The 20,052-nt window shown below is 46.8% G+C and overlaps 1 protein-coding gene across 3 annotated transcripts in view; it reads right to left on the bottom strand.

Moving 5' to 3' along the window:
* Positions 1-4,452: 4,452 nt before the first annotated feature.
* gatad2b (GATA zinc finger domain containing 2B) overlaps positions 4,453-20,052 on the bottom strand; it is a 54,074-nt gene continuing 38,474 nt past the window's right edge. For 2 of the 3 annotated variants that reach the window (XM_028460634.1, XM_028460633.1), the window contains exons 5-11: positions 17,412-17,639; positions 16,064-16,231; positions 12,459-12,810; positions 7,299-7,501; positions 7,105-7,218; positions 6,835-7,036; positions 4,453-6,198 (exon numbers count right to left, since the gene is read on the bottom strand). In XM_028460634.1, the coding sequence (XP_028316435.1) occupies positions 6,062-6,198; positions 6,835-7,036; positions 7,105-7,218; positions 7,299-7,501; positions 12,459-12,810; positions 16,064-16,231; positions 17,412-17,639 (1,404 nt within the window). In that variant the 3' untranslated portion in view covers positions 4,453-6,061. The remainder of the gene's footprint in view (positions 6,199-6,834; positions 7,037-7,104; positions 7,219-7,298; positions 7,502-12,458; positions 12,811-16,063; positions 16,232-17,411; positions 17,640-20,052) is intronic. The other variant, XM_028460635.1, reaches the window with a different exon arrangement.

The raw sequence follows: 20,052 nt of genomic DNA, 5'->3' as shown, positions 1-20,052 counted from the left end.
ACGTCATCTCTGGATTACTCACGGTAGTGTCAATGATCCTACAACCATCAGGCTCGAGCACCATATTTTCTCTAAAGGCGAGTGGAAATGTACAAAGCTAAGAGACCACCCCAGAGTGCCCATCACTATCTCAATTGACAGTATGGTGGGCGTTAGAGGTAGCACCAGTGACCGGGGTTTTGGACATTCAGGCGACAGCATCCGCCATCGTTGACACCGGTGCGCAGTCGGACCTTTGGTCATCTGAGGAGTTCCTGGCCTATAGCCATTGAAGGGGCATTTTTTGCCAGGCTCTCGACGGTCCCCAGCAGCGGTGTAGTGACATCCTGCCGATCCATGGTGTACGTGAGCAGCTCTGTTCGCGCCATGTACCTCTCCTACGAGTCACTGCTCAACCTTGGCCTCTTGCCCGTGAACTTTTCGTCCATAGACGGACAAAGCCCTGTCACTCTTGGCATGCCACGCAGTTTAGCTTTATGGACCCGGATAGTACTCATCCTACCCAGTGCTCGTGCCCCCAGCATACAGCCCCACCAGCACGGCCCAGGGAACTGCCGTTCCCTTGCACACTGAAAAATAATGGCCGGATGAAAGGTTGGCTGCTCAAGTGATACGCCTCATCAACATTGAACACCTGCCCCCATCGAGCGTTGCCATATATGGAGGAGCCGTCTGTCGAAATACACGTGGATCCAACAGCCAACATGCCGTCCTTTCAGACTATGAGCGTAAAGAACGCTGTGTTGATGACACTATTCACTTTGACGCTGACCTGGAACAGCACTGGTGGAGAACCATTGACTTTCTCACGTGTGTCGGTAAATTGGGCATTGCGTTGAACCCAGACAAACTCCAATTTTCGGAGAGGACTCTCGATTTTGCTGGTTTCAAAGTCTCGGATGCCACTATCGAGCCGCTTCCCAAGTACTTGGATGCTATACGAGATTTCCCCACCCCTGATTCCACGACGGACATCAGGAGCTGGTTTGGGCTTGTGAACCAGATGGCCAACTATGCCCAGTTGCGCGACACAATGGCACCCTTTAAGAAGTTTCTCAGCCCTTGTTGTAAGTTCTCGTGGTCCCCCAAGCTGGAGGAGGCATTCCAGGATTCCAGAAAGGCCATTGTCGAGGCCATCCAAGAGGGCGTTGAGATTTTCGACATGCAAAAACGCACCTGCCTTCACCTTCACTGGTCCAGACGTGGCATTGGTTACTTCCTTCTTCAACAACACTGCAGTTGCCCATCCGGCATTCCGGACTGCTGCCTTGCGGGATGGAGGTTTACCCTTGCTGGCTCACGTTTCCTGTCTTTGGTGGAGCAACGCTACGTAGCCATTGAAGGGAAGGCCCTGGGCGTCGCATTGTGCCTTGAGCAGACTCAATACTTCACGCAAGGATTTGACAGCCTCATCATTATCACTGATCCCAGGCCTCTGGTGAAGATCTTTGGAGATCGAACGCTGGATGAGAATGTTCAGACACTAAGCAGCGTACTCTCCCATGGCGCTTTGACATTGTGCATCTTCCCGGCAAGAGTAATCACGCAGCTGATGCAGCCTCAAGACATCCTTCCCCCTCGACCTCTCATGACAGCCCTTCCCTGGGGTCAGTTGAGTGTTCCCGATGATGTGGAGTCGGCATTTATGGCCTCCATCAGGGAGGATGCACAAGAACTAGGAGCCATCTCGTGGACTCTCCTCGTGTGTGACACTGCGGCAGACGCGTGCCTCGCCACCTCCTGTATCTCATCAAGCATGAGGGAAGGGTTGATGTGGACGACCCTGCACTAGCAAACCTGTCTCCAGTGTGAGAGTCTATCTACGCGCAGGATGATGTCCTACTATAGACCGTGTTGTTGTTCCCCCGACCCTTCGTGATAGAGTCCTCCGGCACCTCCATTCTGCCCACCACGGTACTTTCGCGATGGAGCAGCGTGCCCGGGCCATAGTCTATCGGCCTAGCATGTCGAGGGACATTCGTGACATCAGAAACAGATGTGCGGACTGCAACCGCAATGCCCCGTCGCAAGCGGCCACTCCTCCCTCGCGTCCCCCCCATCGTCCACACCATTTGAGGCGGTGTTTGCTGACTTTTTTGACTATGGGGGCCGCCACAACTTGGTTGTCAAGGACCGTCTCTCAGGCTGTGTGGAGGTCCTTAGTTCCACGGCGGGCACTGACCTTGGTGGCTCGGCTGGCCTGGTCCGCCACCTTTGGTTGTTCTTTGTCACCTTCGGCGTGCCGGAGGAACTCTCGAGCGACGGGAGCCCGGAGTTTACGGCGGGCCGCACTGAAGACTTGCTGCGCTTGTGGCACGTTAGACATCGCATGTCCTCAGTTGCCTTTCCACAGTCAAATGGGAGGAGGTGGCCGTGAAGACTGCTAAGCGCCTCCTCGCGTCCAAAACCGGCCCGACCGGTAGTCTTGATCATGACCGTTTTCTGCGTGCTATGTTACAGTTCCATAACACACCAGACCCTGACTGCAACCTCTTGCCAGATCATCTTTGGCCACCTCCTTTGGGATTTGCTCGCTTTTGTTAATAAACTGGAGAAGTTTTCAAACCTGCATATCCGGCCGCTCTGGCGCAATAGCATCCTCCTTAGCGTGGCTAAGGAGGATGCCCATACTATGGCCCATACTACAGAGTCCCTGCGTGCCCACTCAAAGCCACTTCGCCCATTGGCGCTCGGTGAAATGGTTTTCCTTCAGAATCAACAGGGCCCGAGCCCCCACAAATGGGACAGTCCGGGGTGGTTGTGGAGTCGTTAGATCATGATCAGTATCATGTCAGGGTCGACGGGTCGGGGCGCCTGACCTTGTGCAATCGGCGGTTCCTCCATGCCGGCTTCGCCCTGTGCCAGACTGCAATGTTACTGCCACCAGTGTCTTTGGGACTGGGGCCCCAACCTGCCCACCCGGGTCCCATGGTCCCCTGTGAGGTCGCCCCACAGGTGAATGGGCCTTGTGAATCTGTGGCGGATGCCGTCTCTCAACCGCGTGGTGGTGACCAGGTTCCTGCGGCCGTCAACCCACCTTCTCGGCCTCCTCATCTCCGTCCTCGCCTTTGCTTCCCCAGCCGATGGTGTCGGGCCGCGCGAGGAGGCAGCCTAAGCGCTCTGAGCCAGAGTCGGGCTGTTGGGTATAGGACTGAGTCCGTTCACCTATTGCAGTTTGTAGCTTTACGGACTGGGGGGGATGCAGGGTTTACCACCGGCCACTAGAGGCCACTGTAGGCCTGTGCTTTGTTAGTGACTTAGTTAGTCAGGAGGCATCCATGTTTTCTGCTTCTTCCCTGCTTTATGTAAGAGTTATAAACTTCTGCTTAGCTGCACTTTTGTATTCGCAGGGCTCATTAATATCATGTATTCATAAATTGTCATGGAACTTCAAACACTGACTTACCTCTGGCTTTTCCATGTTTTCCTCTTCTTCTTTCCATTTTTTTCTTCCCTGGGCATCAGATCATTAGTTTGGTTCTTTAGACATGACGTCATATGCTGCAGCAGTAAACAACTGGTCCGAGCTGACGTCACGCCTCAGAACTGACCTGTCAATCGATTTGGGGGGGCGGGAGTAAAACAATTTATTTTATTTTCAATAAAACTAGACTAACTAATTATTAATAATACCACCAAGTTTAGTTTGCTAATAATATCAGCGCTTTGTTTAAATAATACAAAAAGTACAATTAAAAAAATGTAAATTTTGTGCCCCCTATGATGGTCGGCGCCCCCAGCATTTGCCTATACTGCCTATGCCACGGGCCGGCCCTGTCTATAATTACACAAAAAGTGTTAATGTAATCCACTGTATCACGTAGGAGCAACAAAGATAGAAAAAGTGATGTCATATCATCCTTAAACGAAACACAGATTTTTATTTTTATTTAATTTTATGTATATGGTAATATTTATCCATAACTATCACTGTTACAATGTTTTCTTTACTAATTCATTGGTTTCACATGGTGTTTACAGCACCTCCAGCTGGTTTACCAGGAGAGTCCTGACATACGTCACAATGCAATGAACTGTGGGTAATTCCATCATCACCATGTGGAGATAGAAACTGAGCATGAAGAGAGCGTACACACACACACACACAATGATTCACCAATAGGACAGCCCTGAGCCCTAAGCACTTAGAGTCACTGAGTGTGTGTGAACATTTGTATATGGTCATTGATCATAAATCATAAACAATTACAGTAAAAACTCTGACCAATCCCTGATATTCAGTCCCAATGGAAAGAACCAATCAGAAGCCTTCATGTCTGGTTCTACCTTTTATAAATAAAATAGGAAAAATGCATGTATATACATGTTTATATGTGATATTTATACTGTATATGTTTATATAAATCATGGTAGATATACAACTGTTAAACTGCACCTTTAAATGTGCAGAGCACGTGCACAAACACACAAATAAAGTTACACTTTGAAGCAAATTGTTTTAACCTTTATTAAACATAGCTTGCAAGAGATAAATATTACAAAGTTATTTCCTCCAAAATTAGCTTATTTTTTTAATCAATGCATAAGAGTCGACCAATCAACTGGCAGTATTCAAACAGCAACTCTTTTTTCTTTTTTCTGAACACAATTGAATATCAAGTATGTGCAAAAGGTCAGGATTGATGAGAGCAGAGCACTTCCTGTTCCTCCACGCGTTTATGTAGAGCACTTCCTGTTCCTCCACGCGTTCGTTCGACACTTTGCAAAAAAAGAGACGTTTCTACATGGAAATTTAAAGTTGATAAAAGTGATTTTGTAATGAAACAGAATCCAGGATCAGATCCAAACAACAGCACCGACACGGAGCAGGAAGTGGTCACTGATTCAGAGCCACACCTTCATCATCATCATCATCATCAGTGTCCTCAGATCATGTGACACAAACATTCAAAGTGCTTCTGTTCTCTGACACGCTCTGAACCAATCAGCACGTTCCTTCAACCGCCCACAACCTCAGCGCCGTCCAATCAGGAGCCGTTTAACGCAGACGCCGCTCGGCGAGGAAAATCCAAAACTTTTTGCACATTTGTTACACAAGAATACACAGTGATCACAAAACGAAATGACAAGCTTCACAATATTCATGGCTTTTTGTTTGCTTTTCTACACAATGTACAACCATTTAGTTTCTTTTTTCAGTACAAGCGAGAGAAAATGCTTCTGTACAATAAGTCGTTTTAAGTCCATGAGACGTCAGGAGGACGTGGGGGGGGGGGGGGGAACGTCCCTCTGCAGCCATCGCTGGATCTGATTGGCTGCTCGTCTCAGGACGGGGGCGTGTCCAAGGTCTGTAACATTCATCACCTCCATGTGCAGAAAACAAAGTTCAAAGTGCTCGTCTGGAGTGAAGCGTGACGTTCATCACCTGTTGGTCCGTCACGTGTTTCAACACTTTCTGTTTTATGCTGATTATTATTATTATTATTCATTATTATTATTATCGTCTCCAGGGGCTTTGAACCTCTCAGGTACGCCACCTTCAAAACGGAGACGCCGCAAAAAAGAAAAAGTACAAACACCGACTGAAGAGAACGAAAAGATTCAACAGCAAAAGGAAGAAAAAGGAGGAGCAAAGAAAAGAGGGGGAGGGGCTTCCTGTTGGTGCACCTCTGATTGGCTGAACGTGTGGGCATGTCCCTTGACTTCCTGTGCTGCATTTGATGCCACGCCCCCTCCGCTCTTTTTAAGAGTTTTCCTGCCAGCACTTTTTCAAAGTTTCCGCGTTGATCAACTTTCTGTTGCATAGCAACCAGAGTGCACCCTGTGGACAACACGTGGACCATAGAAGAAGAAGGAAATAAAGCGCAGTGATGCTCTGTCCTCAGCCAATCACAGAGCAGAGAGACAGCAGAGCAACCAATAGCAACGCAACAGTGAGAGGAAGTGAAGCAGGAAGGAGTTGCAGTGACAGGAAGTGTGTCAGAGTGTGGGTTGGTTTAAGGTTTAGGCACACGGACAGGCACTGCATGCGATGGAGGGAGGCCGGGGGAGGCGGGGGGTGATTGATTAGGGGGAGGGACGAGGGAGGGACAGACGAGGCTCATTTCTGTCCAGTGATGGACTGAGATATGGAGCGAGGTGGGATCATGTCCAACAGGTACTCCCTCTGTCGGTCGGCCAGGCTGGAGCTCTTATGGGCCCCGACCGCCGCTGGGTTCAGGTAAGCAATGTTTAACCCTGGGGAGTCAAACACACAAACACCTGTTAGCAACACTTAGAACATCATCAAAACAATACACAGAACACCGTTAGAGCAACACTGATGTTTCCCGTCAGTAACATGTTAACACGATTGTGGAAACTAGAAAAAATGAAATTCACGTTCTAACATAATTCATATCGACCCCTTTCTTTTTCCATACTTTAATTAATGTCAAGCCCCGCCCCCAACACGACACAGAAATGCCGCACATGCATGTTTCTGGCACACATTCCCTCCAGCTCCAGCGCAGTTTAACGTCGGGGTCCCTACGCTGTGATTTTAATCTTCTACTGTGTGAAAAGTTTCAGGTCTCAGGTTCTCGTGCAGGGTTCTCCACGTGTCCAACATGTTTGTGTCCCACGGTCAGAATGAACGTTTCATTCTCACGCTACGTTTACTTTCATAAATCATCTTCCAGGCTTGGTTTGTGCATCAGTTATAAAAGAAGCTGTAAACACACACACACACACGCACACACACACACACACACACACACACACACACACACACACACACACACACACACACACACACACACACACACACACACACACACACACACACACACACACACAGTCCTAGAGAGAGAGTGTGTGTGTGTGTGTGTGTACCTGGGATGTTGTAGATCTGTCTGCGGTTGTCATGCTGCAGTCTGCTGCTCCCAGTGCTCCCAGAGCTCCCACAGTGTTTACTGCTGCTCATTCCCATCAGACTGGAGGCCACAGAGAGCTGGGAGGCCTGGGCGAAGTTAGACAGGACGCCACGAGCAGAGTTAGACAGACCTCTCTGTAGGGGGGCCTGGGGCTGGGGGGCCTGAGGATAGACCATCACAGCACCATCACAGCACCATCACAGCACCATCACAGCACTGAGTTACGTACCTGACGCAGGGCGTGGTGTCGGATCATGCTCTCACTCTTAGAGACACTGGAGCCGGTGGAGGCGGAGCTTGGAGAGAGGGCGGCGGCCTGCTGCTGCAGCCTCTGCTCGATCTCCTGCAGAGACATCAGGTCAGTACTCAGATTACATCAGGTCAGTACTCAGATTACATCAGGTCAGTACTCAGATTACAGACCTGCTCCTGCTGTAGGGCTTTGACGAAGGCGTTCTTCAGCCTGTTGGTATGCTCTGCCTTCAGAGCCTTCTTCTGATTGGACGTCATGCACTGCTCACAGAGGATCCGCCCACTCTTCTCCTGCTTCCAATGAGGAGTGAAGTCGGTTCTGCATTGGGCACAAAAGAAGGGCTCCATCCTGGCCAGCGCTCCTCTGAGTTTACCTGGAGAACCAAGACCAACGAGTCAGAGTCAGTCACACACAGAGAGTGAGACGTAGAGTGTGAGACGTAGAGTGTGAGACGTAGAGTGTGAGACGTAGAGTGTGAGACGTAGAGTGTGAGACGTAGAGAGTGAGACGTAGAGTGAGACGTAGAGTGTGAGACGTAGAGAGTGAGACGTAGAGTGAGACGTAGAGTGTGAGACGTAGAGTGTGAGACGTAGAGTGTGAGACGTAGCGAGTGAGACGTAGCGAGTGAGACGTAGCGAGTGAGACGTAGAGTGTGAGACGTAGAGTGTGAGACGTAGAGTGTGAGACGTAGCGAGTGAGACGTAGCGAGTGAGACGTAGAGAGTGAGACGTAGAGAGTGAGACGTAGAGAGTGAGACGTAGAGTGAGAGACATAGAGTGTGAGACGTAGAGTGTGAGACGTGGAGAGTGAGACGTAGAGTGTGAGACGTAGAGTGTGAGACGTAGAGTGTGAGACGTGGAGAGTGAGACGTAGAGAGTGAGACGTAGAGAGTGAGACGTAGAGTGTGAGACGTAGAGTGAGAGACGTAGAGTGTGAGACGTGGAGAGTGAGACGTAGAGAGTGAGACGTAGAGTGTGAGACGTAGAGTGTGAGACGTAGAGTGTGAGACGTAGAGTGTGAGACGTAGAGAGTGAGACGTAGAGTGAGACGTAGAGTGTGAGACGTAGAGAGTGAGACGTAGAGTGAGACGTAGAGTGTGAGACGTAGAGTGTGAGACGTAGAGTGTGAGACGTAGCGAGTGAGACGTAGCGAGTGAGACGTAGCGAGTGAGACGTAGAGTGTGAGACGTAGAGTGTGAGACGTAGAGTGTGAGACGTAGCGAGTGAGACGTAGCGAGTGAGACGTAGAGAGTGAGACGTAGAGAGTGAGACGTAGAGAGTGAGACGTAGAGTGAGAGACATAGAGTGTGAGACGTAGAGTGAGAGACATAGAGTGTGAGACATAGAGTGTGAGACGTGGAGAGTGAGACGTAGAGTGTGAGACGTAGAGTGTGAGACGTAGAGTGTGAGACGTGGAGAGTGAGACGTAGAGAGTGAGACGTAGAGAGTGAGACGTAGAGTGTGAGACGTAGAGTGAGAGACGTAGAGTGTGAGACGTGGAGAGTGAGACGTAGAGAGTGAGACGTAGAGTGTGAGACGTAGAGTGTGAGACGTAGAGTGTGAGACGTAGAGTGTGAGACGTAGAGAGTGAGACGTAGAGTGAGACGTAGAGTGTGAGACGTAGAGAGTGAGACGTAGAGTGAGACGTAGAGTGTGAGACGTAGAGTGTGAGACGTAGAGTGTGAGACGTAGCGAGTGAGACGTAGCGAGTGAGACGTAGCGAGTGAGACGTAGAGTGTGAGACGTAGAGTGTGAGACGTAGAGTGTGAGACGTAGCGAGTGAGACGTAGCGAGTGAGACGTAGAGAGTGAGACGTAGAGAGTGAGACGTAGAGTGAGAGACATAGAGTGTGAGACGTAGAGTGTGAGACGTGGAGAGTGAGACGTAGAGTGTGAGACGTAGAGTGTGAGACGTAGAGTGTGAGACGTGGAGAGTGAGACGTAGAGAGTGAGACGTAGAGAGTGAGACGTAGAGTGTGAGACGTAGAGTGAGAGACGTAGAGTGTGAGACGTGGAGAGTGAGACGTAGAGAGTGAGACGTAGAGAGTGAGACGTAGAGTGTGAGACGTAGAGTGAGAGACGTAGAGTGTGAGACGTAGAGTGTGAGACGTGGAGAGTGAGACGTAGAGTGAGAGACGTAGAGAGTGAGACGTAGAGAGTGAGACGTAGAGTGTGAGACGTAGAGTGTGAGACGTAGAGAGTGAGACGTAGAGTGAGAGACGTAGAGAGTGAGACGTAGAGTGTGAGACGTAGAGAGTGAGACGTAGAGTGAGAGACGTAGAGAGTGAGACGTAGAGAGTGAGACGTAGAGTGTGAGACGTAGAGAGTGAGACGTAGAGTGTGAGACATAGAGTGAGATAGAGAGTGAGACGTAGAGTGTGAGACGTAGAGTGTGAGACGTAGAGAGTGAGACGTAGAGTGTGAGACGTAGAGTGAGAGACGTAGAGTGTGAGACGTAGAGAGTGAGACGTAGAGAGTGAGACGTAGAGTGTGAGACATAGAGTGAGACGTAGAGTGTGAGACGTAGAGTGTGAGACGTAGAGAGTGAGACGTAGAGTGTGAGACGTAGAGAGTGAGACGTAGAGTGTGAGACGTAGAGTGAGAGACATAGAGAGTGAGACGTAGAGTGAGAGACGTAGAGAGTGAGACAGAGAGTGAGACGTAGAGTGTGAGACGTAGAGAGTGAGACAGAGAGTGAGACATAGAGTGTGAGACGTAGAGTGAGAGACGTAGAGTGAGAGACGTAGAGTGTGAGACGTAGAGTGAGAGACGTAGAGAGAGAGACGTAGAGAGTGAGACGTAGAGAGTGAGACGTAGAGTGAGAGACGTAGAGTGTGAGACGTAGAGTGTGAGACGTAGAGTGAGAGACGTAGAGTGAGAGACGTAGCGAGTGAGACGTAGAGAGTGAGACGTAGAGAGTGAGACGTAGAGAGTGAGACGTAGAGTGAGAGACATAGAGTGTGAGACGTAGAGTGTGAGACGTGGAGAGTGAGACGTAGAGTGTGAGACGTAGAGTGTGAGACGTAGAGTGTGAGACGTGGAGAGTGAGACGTAGAGAGTGAGACGTAGAGAGTGAGACGTAGAGTGTGAGACGTAGAGTGAGAGACGTAGAGTGTGAGACGTGGAGAGTGAGACGTAGAGAGTGAGACGTAGAGTGTGAGACGTAGAGTGTGAGACGTAGAGTGTGAGACGTAGAGTGTGAGACGTAGAGAGTGAGACGTAGAGTGAGACGTAGAGTGTGAGACGTAGAGAGTGAGACGTAGAGAGTGAGACGTAGAGTGAGAGACGTAGAGTGTGAGACGTAGAGTGTGAGACGTAGAGTGAGAGACGTAGAGTGAGAGACGTAGAGAGAGAGACGTAGAGAGTGAGACGTAGAGTGTGAGACGTAGAGTGAGAGACGTAGAGTGAGAGACGTAGAGAGAGAGACGTAGAGAGTGAGACGTAGAGTGTGAGACGTAGAGTGAGAGACGTAGAGTGTGAGACGTAGAGTGTGAGACGTAGAGTGAGAGACGTAGAGTGAGAGACGTAGAGAGAGAGACGTAGAGAGAGAGACGTAGAGTGTGAGACGTAGAGTGAGAGACGTAGAGAGTGAGACGTAGAGTGAGACAGTAGATACACACACACACAAAGCCTAACATACAGTATGTGAATTTGATATGTCTCATTATTATTATAATAATTATTATTATGAGGTGAATTCTCGTTGCTTCCATGTTGTCCTCACTGAGAGCTCATTCTTCTTTATATAAGTTAATAATATCCATCCCATCCATTTTCATACCCGCTTATTCCCGTTTAACAGGGTCGCGGGGGTCTGCCGGTGCCAATCTCTGGCTCTCATAGGGCGCTTGGCGGGGGTACACCCTGGACAGGGCGCCAGTCAGTTAATAATATAATATAATAAATATGAGCTCAGTGGATCATGCTCTCCCACATCAAGGACATCACTGACCCCCACCTGGACCCCCTGTAGTTCACCTACAGATCCAACAGGTCTGTAGATAATGCAGTGAACCTGGCTCTCCACTTCATCCTCCAGCACCTGGACTCCCCAGGCTCCTACGCCAGGATCCTGTTTGTGGACTTCAGCTCTGCTTTTAATACAATAATCCCAGCTCTCCTTCAGGACAAGCTTTCCCAGCTGAACGTGCCAGACTCCACCTGCAGGTGGATCACAGACTTCCTGTCTGACAGGAAGCAGCACGTGAAGCTGGGAAAAACCATCTCTGCTCCAGGACCATCAGCACTGGATCTCCTCAGGGCACGACCATCATCGGTCTCATCGCTGATGGAGACGAGTCCGACTACAGGTGGGAGACAGACCGGCTGGTGTCCTGGTGCAGCCAGAACAACCTGGAGCTCAATGCTTTAAAGACAGTGGAGATGATAGCAGACTTCAGGAAGAACCCAGCCCCCCTCACCCCCCTCACCCTGGGAGACTCTACAGTGAGCTCTGTAGAGTACTTCTGCTTCCTGGGGACCATCATCACTCAGGACCTCAAGTGGGAGCTGAACATCAGCTCCCTTATCAAAAAAGCTCAGCAGAGGATGTACTTTCTGCGGCAGCTGAAGAAGTTCAGTCTGCCAACAAAGATGATGGTGAACTTCTACAGCTCCATCATCCAGTCCATCCTCTGCTCCTCCATCACCATCTGGTACGCTGCAGCTACGGCCAAGGACAAGGCCAGACTGCAGCGTATCATCCACTCTGCAGAGAAGGTCATCGGCTGCAATCTGCCCTCCCTCCAGGACCTGTACGCCTCCAGGATTTTGAGGCGTGCAGGAAAGATTGTGGCCGACCCCTCCCACCCCGGTCATAAACTGTTTAAATCTCTCCCTTCTGGTAGGAGGTTTCGGTCCATCAGGACCAGAACCTCCAGACACAAAAACAGCTTCTTTCCCTCTGCCACCATCCACATGAACACACCCCAAGTCACCCACTGAACCCCCCCCACCCGATCACCACCTCCACCAGCTTGATACCTGCTGCACTGTATATATATATTTATATTTATATTTATCCTATATTCTCTATCTATCCTTTATTTATCCCTCATCCTTTATATTTATCATTATTATTATTATTATTATTGTTGCTGGGTTGTTCTTTGTTGTGTTGTTTTTATTTCTTTTATTTCTTTTTGTTGCTTGTTTTGTGCACCAACCACCAAGTCAAATTCCTTGTACTGTCCTCAAAACTGTACATGGCAAATAAAACATTTCTGATTCTGATTCTGATTCTGAATGTGTGAGTTAGAGCTTTAGTTCTTCTGTCCCTGGTTCCTAGTTCCTGTTCTCTGACGATTAAGTGTAGGTGAGAGCGGTGCCTCACCCTGACTGTCCAGCACACTTTGGACCACCTCCTCCAGCCCCACCATGTAGATGAACTCGCTATTGGCTGCAGAGGGCAGGAAGTGGAGGAGGGGGGCGGGGGGTTTGGGTGGGGGGATCTCTAGCAGGGTCTTCTCCAGCTGCTTCCTCAGGGCTAGCTTAGCCGCTGCCTGACTGCTAGCCTGGTCGGCCATGGAGCCCCCGGAGCCCGACAGACCGGATGGGCTGACGGCCGAGGCTCCGCCCAGGCCCGCGGCCACTCCCCCGGCACCGGCTGCAGCCTGCATGTGGGCCAGGTTCATGTACATGGCACTGGAGCCGGAGCGCTGAGACGCTGCCACCTGCTGGCTGGCCTGTAGGGACACACACACACGCATCATCAGAGGAGTACTGTGGTATCTGTGGTGCTCGATCTGTATTTTTATTTAAATCAATGACATTGTTTCAGATCAAAAGATTGATTTATAAGAAAGTGTCTTTATTAAGTCATTTATTGTTTTTAACAGACTTGTAGACATTATCATTCCTAGACTAGTCCCAAGAACACCTTTAGTTTAGATCATCTGGGAAATATTGATGTGTACTTTAGTCAATCTATGAATAATAAAACATAGAAATGAAATAAAACATCAGGTCTATATGTAGTGATATTAGCACATCATAAGTGGTAAGAACACTTTTATTGAACACTGCTTTTTCTCTCCTTCAGAAAATAGTATTTATCCACTGACTGTTCATTTGTCATTTATGGATTTATTCATTTTGGTTCTGAACCCAGTGTCGAGACACTGTCTGCTCCACTAGTACCATTGTCCCTGCTAGCTGCTACATGTTAGCATTGAGATGCTAGCTGTTACATGTTAGCATTGAGATGCTAGCTGCTACATGTTAGCATTGAGGTGCGAGCTGCTACATGTTAGCATTGAGGTGCGAGCTGCTACATGTTAGCATTGAGGTGCTAGCTGTTACATGTTAGCATTGAGGGTGCTAGCTGCTACATGTTAGCATTGAGGGTGCTAGCTGCTACATGTTAGCATTGAGATGCTAGCTGTTACATGTTAGCATTGAGGTGCGAGCTGCTACATGTTAGCATTGAGGTGCTAGCTGCTACATGTTAGCATTGAGCTGCTCCCCAGGCGCCGCAAAAATGGCTGCCCACTGCTCCTCAGGGATGGGTTAAATGCAAAGGACAAATTCCATGTATGTAATAACATTACATGGCCAATTAAAGGCGAAAGCCCCGATTTAATCTTTAATCTTAATGTTTAGTATCGAGGCGCTAGATGCTACATGTTTAGTAACGAGGTTCTAGCTGCTACATGTTTAGTATCGAGGTGCGAGATGCTACATGTTTAACATTGAGGTTCTAGCTGCTACATGTTTAGTATCGAGGTGCGAGATGCTACATGTTTAACATTGAGGTTCTAGCTGCTACATGTTTAGTATCGAGGTGCTAGCTGCTACATGTTTAACATTGAGGTGCTAGCTGCTACATGTTTAGTATTGAGGTGCTAGCTGCTACATGTTTAATATTGAGGTGCTAGCTGCTACATGTTAAGTATTGAGGTGCTAGCTGCTACATGTTTAGTATTGAGGTGCTAGCTGCTACATGTTTAACATTGAGGTTCTAGCTGCTACATGTTTAGTATCGAGGTGCTAGCTGCTACATGTTTAACATTGAGGTGCTAGCTGCTACATGTTTAACATTGAGGTGCTAGCTGCTACATGTTTAGTATTGAGGTGCTAGCTGCTACATGTTTAGTATTGAGGTGCTAGCTGCTACATGTTTAGTATTGAGGTGCTAGCTGCTACATGTTTAGTATTGAGGTGCTAGCTGCTACATGTTTAGTATTGAGGTGCTAGCTGCTACATGTTTAGTATTGAGGTGCTAGCTGCTACATGTTTAGTATTGAGGTGCTAGCTGCTACACGTTTAGTATTGAGGTGCTAGCTGCTACATGTTTAGTATTGAAGTGCTAGCTGCTACATGTTAAGTATTGAGGTGCTAGCTGCTACATGTTTAGTATTGAGGTGCTAGCTGCTACATGTTTAGTATTGAGGTGCTAGCTGCTACATGTTTAGTATTGAGGTGCTAGCTGCTACACGTTTAGTATTGAGGTGCTAGCTGCTACATGTTTAGTATTGAAGTGCTAGCTGCTACATGTTAAGTATTGAGGTGCTAGCTGCTACATGTTTAGTATTGAGGTGCTAGCTGCTACATGTTTAGTATTGAGGTGCTAGCTGCTACATGTTTAGTATTGAGGTGCTAGCTGCTACATGTTTAGTATTGAGGTGCTAGCTGCTACATGTTAAGTATTGAGGTGCTAGCGGGGGCTGAAAATGCTCCAGTGATCCACAAACTCTTTCTTGCACAATTTTCACACAACCAGGCTTTAGTTTTCCATCCAGTGTTTTTATTTAAACAAAAATTATTGCCAACAAAGCTGAGAACCTTGGTCGTCTCTGTCACTATCTAATCTTTTCAAGGACCGGATCTTTTCAGATCCTTTCAACACATTGTGCGTAGACTACGTTACTTCAATCACTTACAATCCTTACGACAGAGCTGCTGAGACGTGATGTTTGAATGTAAACCAACCATACAACATTTGTTAAATATTTTAATAGCTCACATTTAAATATGTGACTGTTTTGTGGTTTTTTTAATTGTTTTTTTAAAAAAGAAAAAATGGATAAAAACACAATACACCACATTGACAATCAAAAAACAAAATAAGTTGGAATTCACTCAAAACATACATTTCTAAATCTTTTTAAATAGCAGGGTTCCAACCTGTTAAATAGTACACAAATTGCCATAAAATAGTCCGACCAGATGTATAGGCGTTGAAAGGATCTGAAAAGATCCGCTCCGTGAAACGATTCGGTATTGACACCTTCTTGTGTTGTAGCCTGTGCATCAGTGTTATGGGTATACCAGGAACTCTTGAAATGAGAAAGGTTCCACGCTGTTTGGATTGCGATTAACAGCATTATTTTTTTTTTAGTGCCCCACCCCCTGTTGCTCTTGCTGCCTTTGGCACATTGCCAGAATGCACTGCGACAGAGCAAAAAAGAACCAATCAGAGCAAGGATTGTGTTTGATGGACTGTCTGACAGCTGTTGCTTACAGGCCCCGCCCCTTTCCGGTGACTGGAGCACCGTCTTTTTTTTTTTTTTTTACAGTGTATGGTCTGGAGGAGTAGAAGATGGAATTGGTGACTTTTCTGCATGAAAGGTAATAACTGCTGCTTGATTTACATTATGTTTGTAATTGTTACACTAGAACTCTGTGGTGCATGTGATGTTCACGTGTGTAGGCAGCCTCTGTTTGGACTGCTCTAAGTGACACTGTGTTGATGCTGGTGCTAAGGTGTGTGCACATAGAGAGTGAGAAGCACTGCAGTAATATGCTTTTAACAGAACATGTTATAGCACTGTGATGCTGTAGGACTAACGTTAGCTTGTTAGCTCCTCTGAGGGAGGGGCTTTGGAAAGTTTGGAGGGAGGGGAGAGAGGTATCTGAGAGTTGCAGACTGCACCTTTAAAGTCACAGCCCTTGGTATCTGTACATACATGTAGAGTGTGTGTGTGTGTGTGTGTATACCTGGTAGCCCACAGCGTTACCCATGCTGTTGGAGCCAGAGCGAGACAGCCCAGGTTTGGAGGACAGCCTCTGGGCCTGCAGCTGGGCGGGGTTAGGGGCAATGACTCGCTGGGACATCAGCATGGAGGGCAGGTTGGTGTTGGCCGCTGACCTGATGACGGTGTGACCCTAAACACAGCACAGCACACTTATCAAAGCACAGTCAGAGTGTAGTACAGAGTGGAGACAGCAGGGGGCAGCAGCCCCACCTTTACTAACCCAGCTAATGAAGAACACACGGGAAAGTAACGTTTAGAGACAAAGACCATGGCCTTTGTTAGAGCTGGACCTGAACCAGGCCATCGACACATCAACACAATACTACTTGACATCATCATCATCGTTATTAAAGGAATCCTCCACTGTTTTTACAAATGTTACCTGAAACCTTCTAAATGTCTTTATTAGTAGATCTATGTCTAAAAAACACATTATTATGCATCATATTCATTTAATCAACTTTTTAAAAAATGAGACTACTTTACAGTTTTAGAGCCTGTGTTCCTCCATCTTGAAGTCATGTGATTGATGATGTCACACGGCCCCACTGCCTGTAAATATCCTATTGTTGAAGCATTCAGCCTGATTTTTAGATGATTTAATAATAATGTATCCTTTATTAAACAACGTATTAATCAGCTTTTTACACCATTTAGTAGATTTTAAGGACAAAATGACAACTTGTGCTGCTTTTGGTTGCTCTAAAAAAAAATCAGGAAGAGTTAAAGATGTCACTGTAAACATCTTCTTTTTTTTTACAGTCAGAGGATAAAAACAGTTGTGACCTGAATATAATCTGTGACCACAGGGGGCGACAGTTCCAACTTTGAGGTTTGGTAGACAATGAAGCAGAGAAGAAGAGCTCTCCTAATGGACCTTTACTCTCCTTTAAACAGTGCGCTGAAACGCACTGGTGACTGAAGTTAGGGAGTAAATCACAAACTGTTGAAGGCACACAAGCCCTGGGGACAGAAGGACTTTTGGGTGGTAGTCCTTCAACTGTGTGACATCACGAGTCAGGTTATTTAAAGATGAAGGAACACAGGCTCTAAAACTGTAAACTAGTCCCATTTTTAAAAGACAATTCAATGAATATGGTGCATAATAATGTGTTTATTAGACATAGATCTACTAATAAGGACATTTAGAAGGTTTTAGGCCAGATTTGTAAAAAGTGAAGGTTCCCTACAAAGCAGACGTTTACATGCTAACGTTGTGCTAATGCTGTGCTAACTGATTGACAGGGTTACACAACAACAAAGAGCATTCATTATGTAGAGCCTATGAAAAGCATCTTTTGGATCCTGACCATGATTGAAGGGTATTGGAACCGCTGGAGGACCGTGCTGGGGCTCTCCGGGTCATCTCCCCCATGTCCCCTCACATGTAGAAGAGCACGTGCACGCACCTGTGCATTACGGAGGTTCTGGGGCTCGACGTTGTGGAGGCCTGGCCTCATGGCCAGTTTACCCAGGCTGGGAGAGGAGTGGATGGGAGCCGACTGGACAGAGGAGGCAGCGTTCTGGACCACTGGGACCTGCACACCAGCACATTAACTCAGAGCGTTAGCATTAGCATCACAGCTTTGAAAAGACACTTTAGCGTTAGGATCATTTAGAGCAGGGGTGCCCAATCCTGATCCTCAAGAGCCACTATCCAGCATGTTCTAGATGTTTCCCTGTTCCAACACACCTGATTCAAATGATGAACTCATCATCAAGCTCTGCAGAATCCTGATAACGATCCTGGTCATTTCATCAGGTGTGCTGGAAAAGGGAAACATCTAAAACATGCTGGATAGTGGCCCTTGAGGACCAGGATTGGGGACCCCTGATTTAGTGACTGATGCTTGTCCTTGTTTCACAGGAACAGAACAGCTATTGGGTCCACAGTGGTAGCATCCTAGTGTTTCTGAGTCATGTAGAGCAGTGTTTCTCAAATGGGGGTACGTGATAGCACTACAGGGGGCACTTGACAGAAGGAGAGTGGAAAATTAGCAAATAAAGTGTCAGTGTTGGTCCCACCCCAGGTGTGACATGATAAAAAATATAAGAAATAAATGTATTCATGGAGCCATTAAATCAGTGTTTTTCAACCTTGGGGTCAGGATACCATATGGGGTCGCCTGAAATTTCTGAAAAATTTTTTTTTTTTAAATTATCATTTTGAAAACAATCTTAAACATCTCTATTTCTTACTTTGTGAAATATCCAGTAAATCTAGTTTAACTAAAATGCAGTTAATATATATAAACATCTGAGTCCAGCGTCCTTAACCACTAGGCCACCACTCCCGTTTAATGTGATCATTAGGAGAATCACTGTAAACTGTCCATGATTAATTCATGTTGTAGTTTGACTGCAAACATCTAGCGTTGGCATTTAGCATTAGCTCACTGTAAATCTTTTCCAGTCCATCTTATTTCTATCTGAATCCCTTCTAAACAGTGGTGGACAGAGTAAACAACAACGGTACTCGAGTAAAAGTACTGTTACTTCATAATATAACTAGGCAAGACCAAGATCAATTTGGCAAAAATGACAACCTGTATGTTTGTTCTTTTTACTAATTAAACTGAAAGTAATAATGCAGGAAAAACAGAAGACTGCTCTTGACCTTAAAAATGACCTTGAGCAAAGGTCAAGGTCACATTGAATGAAAATGTTGTTCAATGGTACCAGTCTGAGCACTGTATCTCAATTTGTGGCCAAGTTATAGGCCACAAGTTAAAACAAACCAAAAAAAACAAAAATGTTTTTTTTTTTGGTTCAGCGAGCCTCGTTGTCCTGAGAATGTTGAGGTCTCACTTTGTTCACTTTTCTGAGGAGTTCTTGACCTTAATAATAATAATAATAATAATAATAATAATAATAATAATAATAATGGCTTGGATTTATGTAGTGCTTTTTTTGAGGAGACTCAAAACGCGTTACAGAAACCATTGTTCATTGAAACCAGTCACTCACACAGTCATACCGGTGGTGGCAAGCAACAATGTAGCCACAGCTGCCCTGGGACAGACTGACAGAAGCATGGCTGCCATTTGGTGCCAACAGCCCCTCTGACCACCACCAACATTCATTCACAATTCAAACCCATTCACACGAGGCAATATGGGTAAAGTGCCTTGCCCAAGGGCACAATGACTCGAACAGAGCGGGATTCAAACCTCCAACCCTTTGGTTACTGAACGATCCACTCTACCACTGAGCCATGGTTAGGGATGGGAACCGAAATCCGGTTCCTTCTGAGAACCTGTTCCCATTAATCCAATTCAGTTCATCTCTGTCTCTGTTTGTAGAACTTTAGGTGGATCTGATGGAGGAACTTGAATCGGTTCACTTTGTTGATGTTTATCTGGTTTTAACCAAGTAGTGGTTTATGATGTATCGTAGCACGGCAGGTAGCCATGACCTAGTCTGTGGGTGTGTGAGGGTTGAGGGGCGGAAGCGGCGGTGGTGCACACCGCTGCCGTGGAGGCTTCACTACGGAGCTGCCGTGAGCAACGTTCCGCCACAGAAACTAATAAGTTGAGAACAAACAGGGATAGTTTTAGACCGTGGAACACGGATTTTTGGGACATTCTTGGCTAAAATGTGGGACAAATGGCCCGTGATCCTCAATAATTTACGACATGGGAATTTATTGTTTGTATCGAGGGATGACATTCTTACCGGTGAGAATATTTTTGACGATAAATCATAAAAGATAAAATATAGCACATTTCAAATATATATCAATGTTTTGTGACATCATGAACTTTGACCCATACAGATCTTTTTACTGGTAAGTCGTTCAGCTTTGGTCTGAGTAAATAAAATACTCCACTTGAGATTAACTTTTCATAAATGTAAGAATCGAACTTCTACAATAAATATTGGTAGAGATATCTAGAAATTAAACATCTGTGTGTAGCAGTGTGTGTAGCACTGTGTGTAGCAGTGTGTGTA

The sequence above is a fragment of the Gouania willdenowi genome, chromosome 11, assembly GCF_900634775.1.
Source record: "Gouania willdenowi chromosome 11, fGouWil2.1, whole genome shotgun sequence".
NCBI classification, from domain to species: domain Eukaryota; kingdom Metazoa; phylum Chordata; class Actinopteri; order Blenniiformes; family Gobiesocidae; genus Gouania; species Gouania willdenowi.
This window is presented reverse-complemented; position numbering and strand designations above follow the sequence as displayed.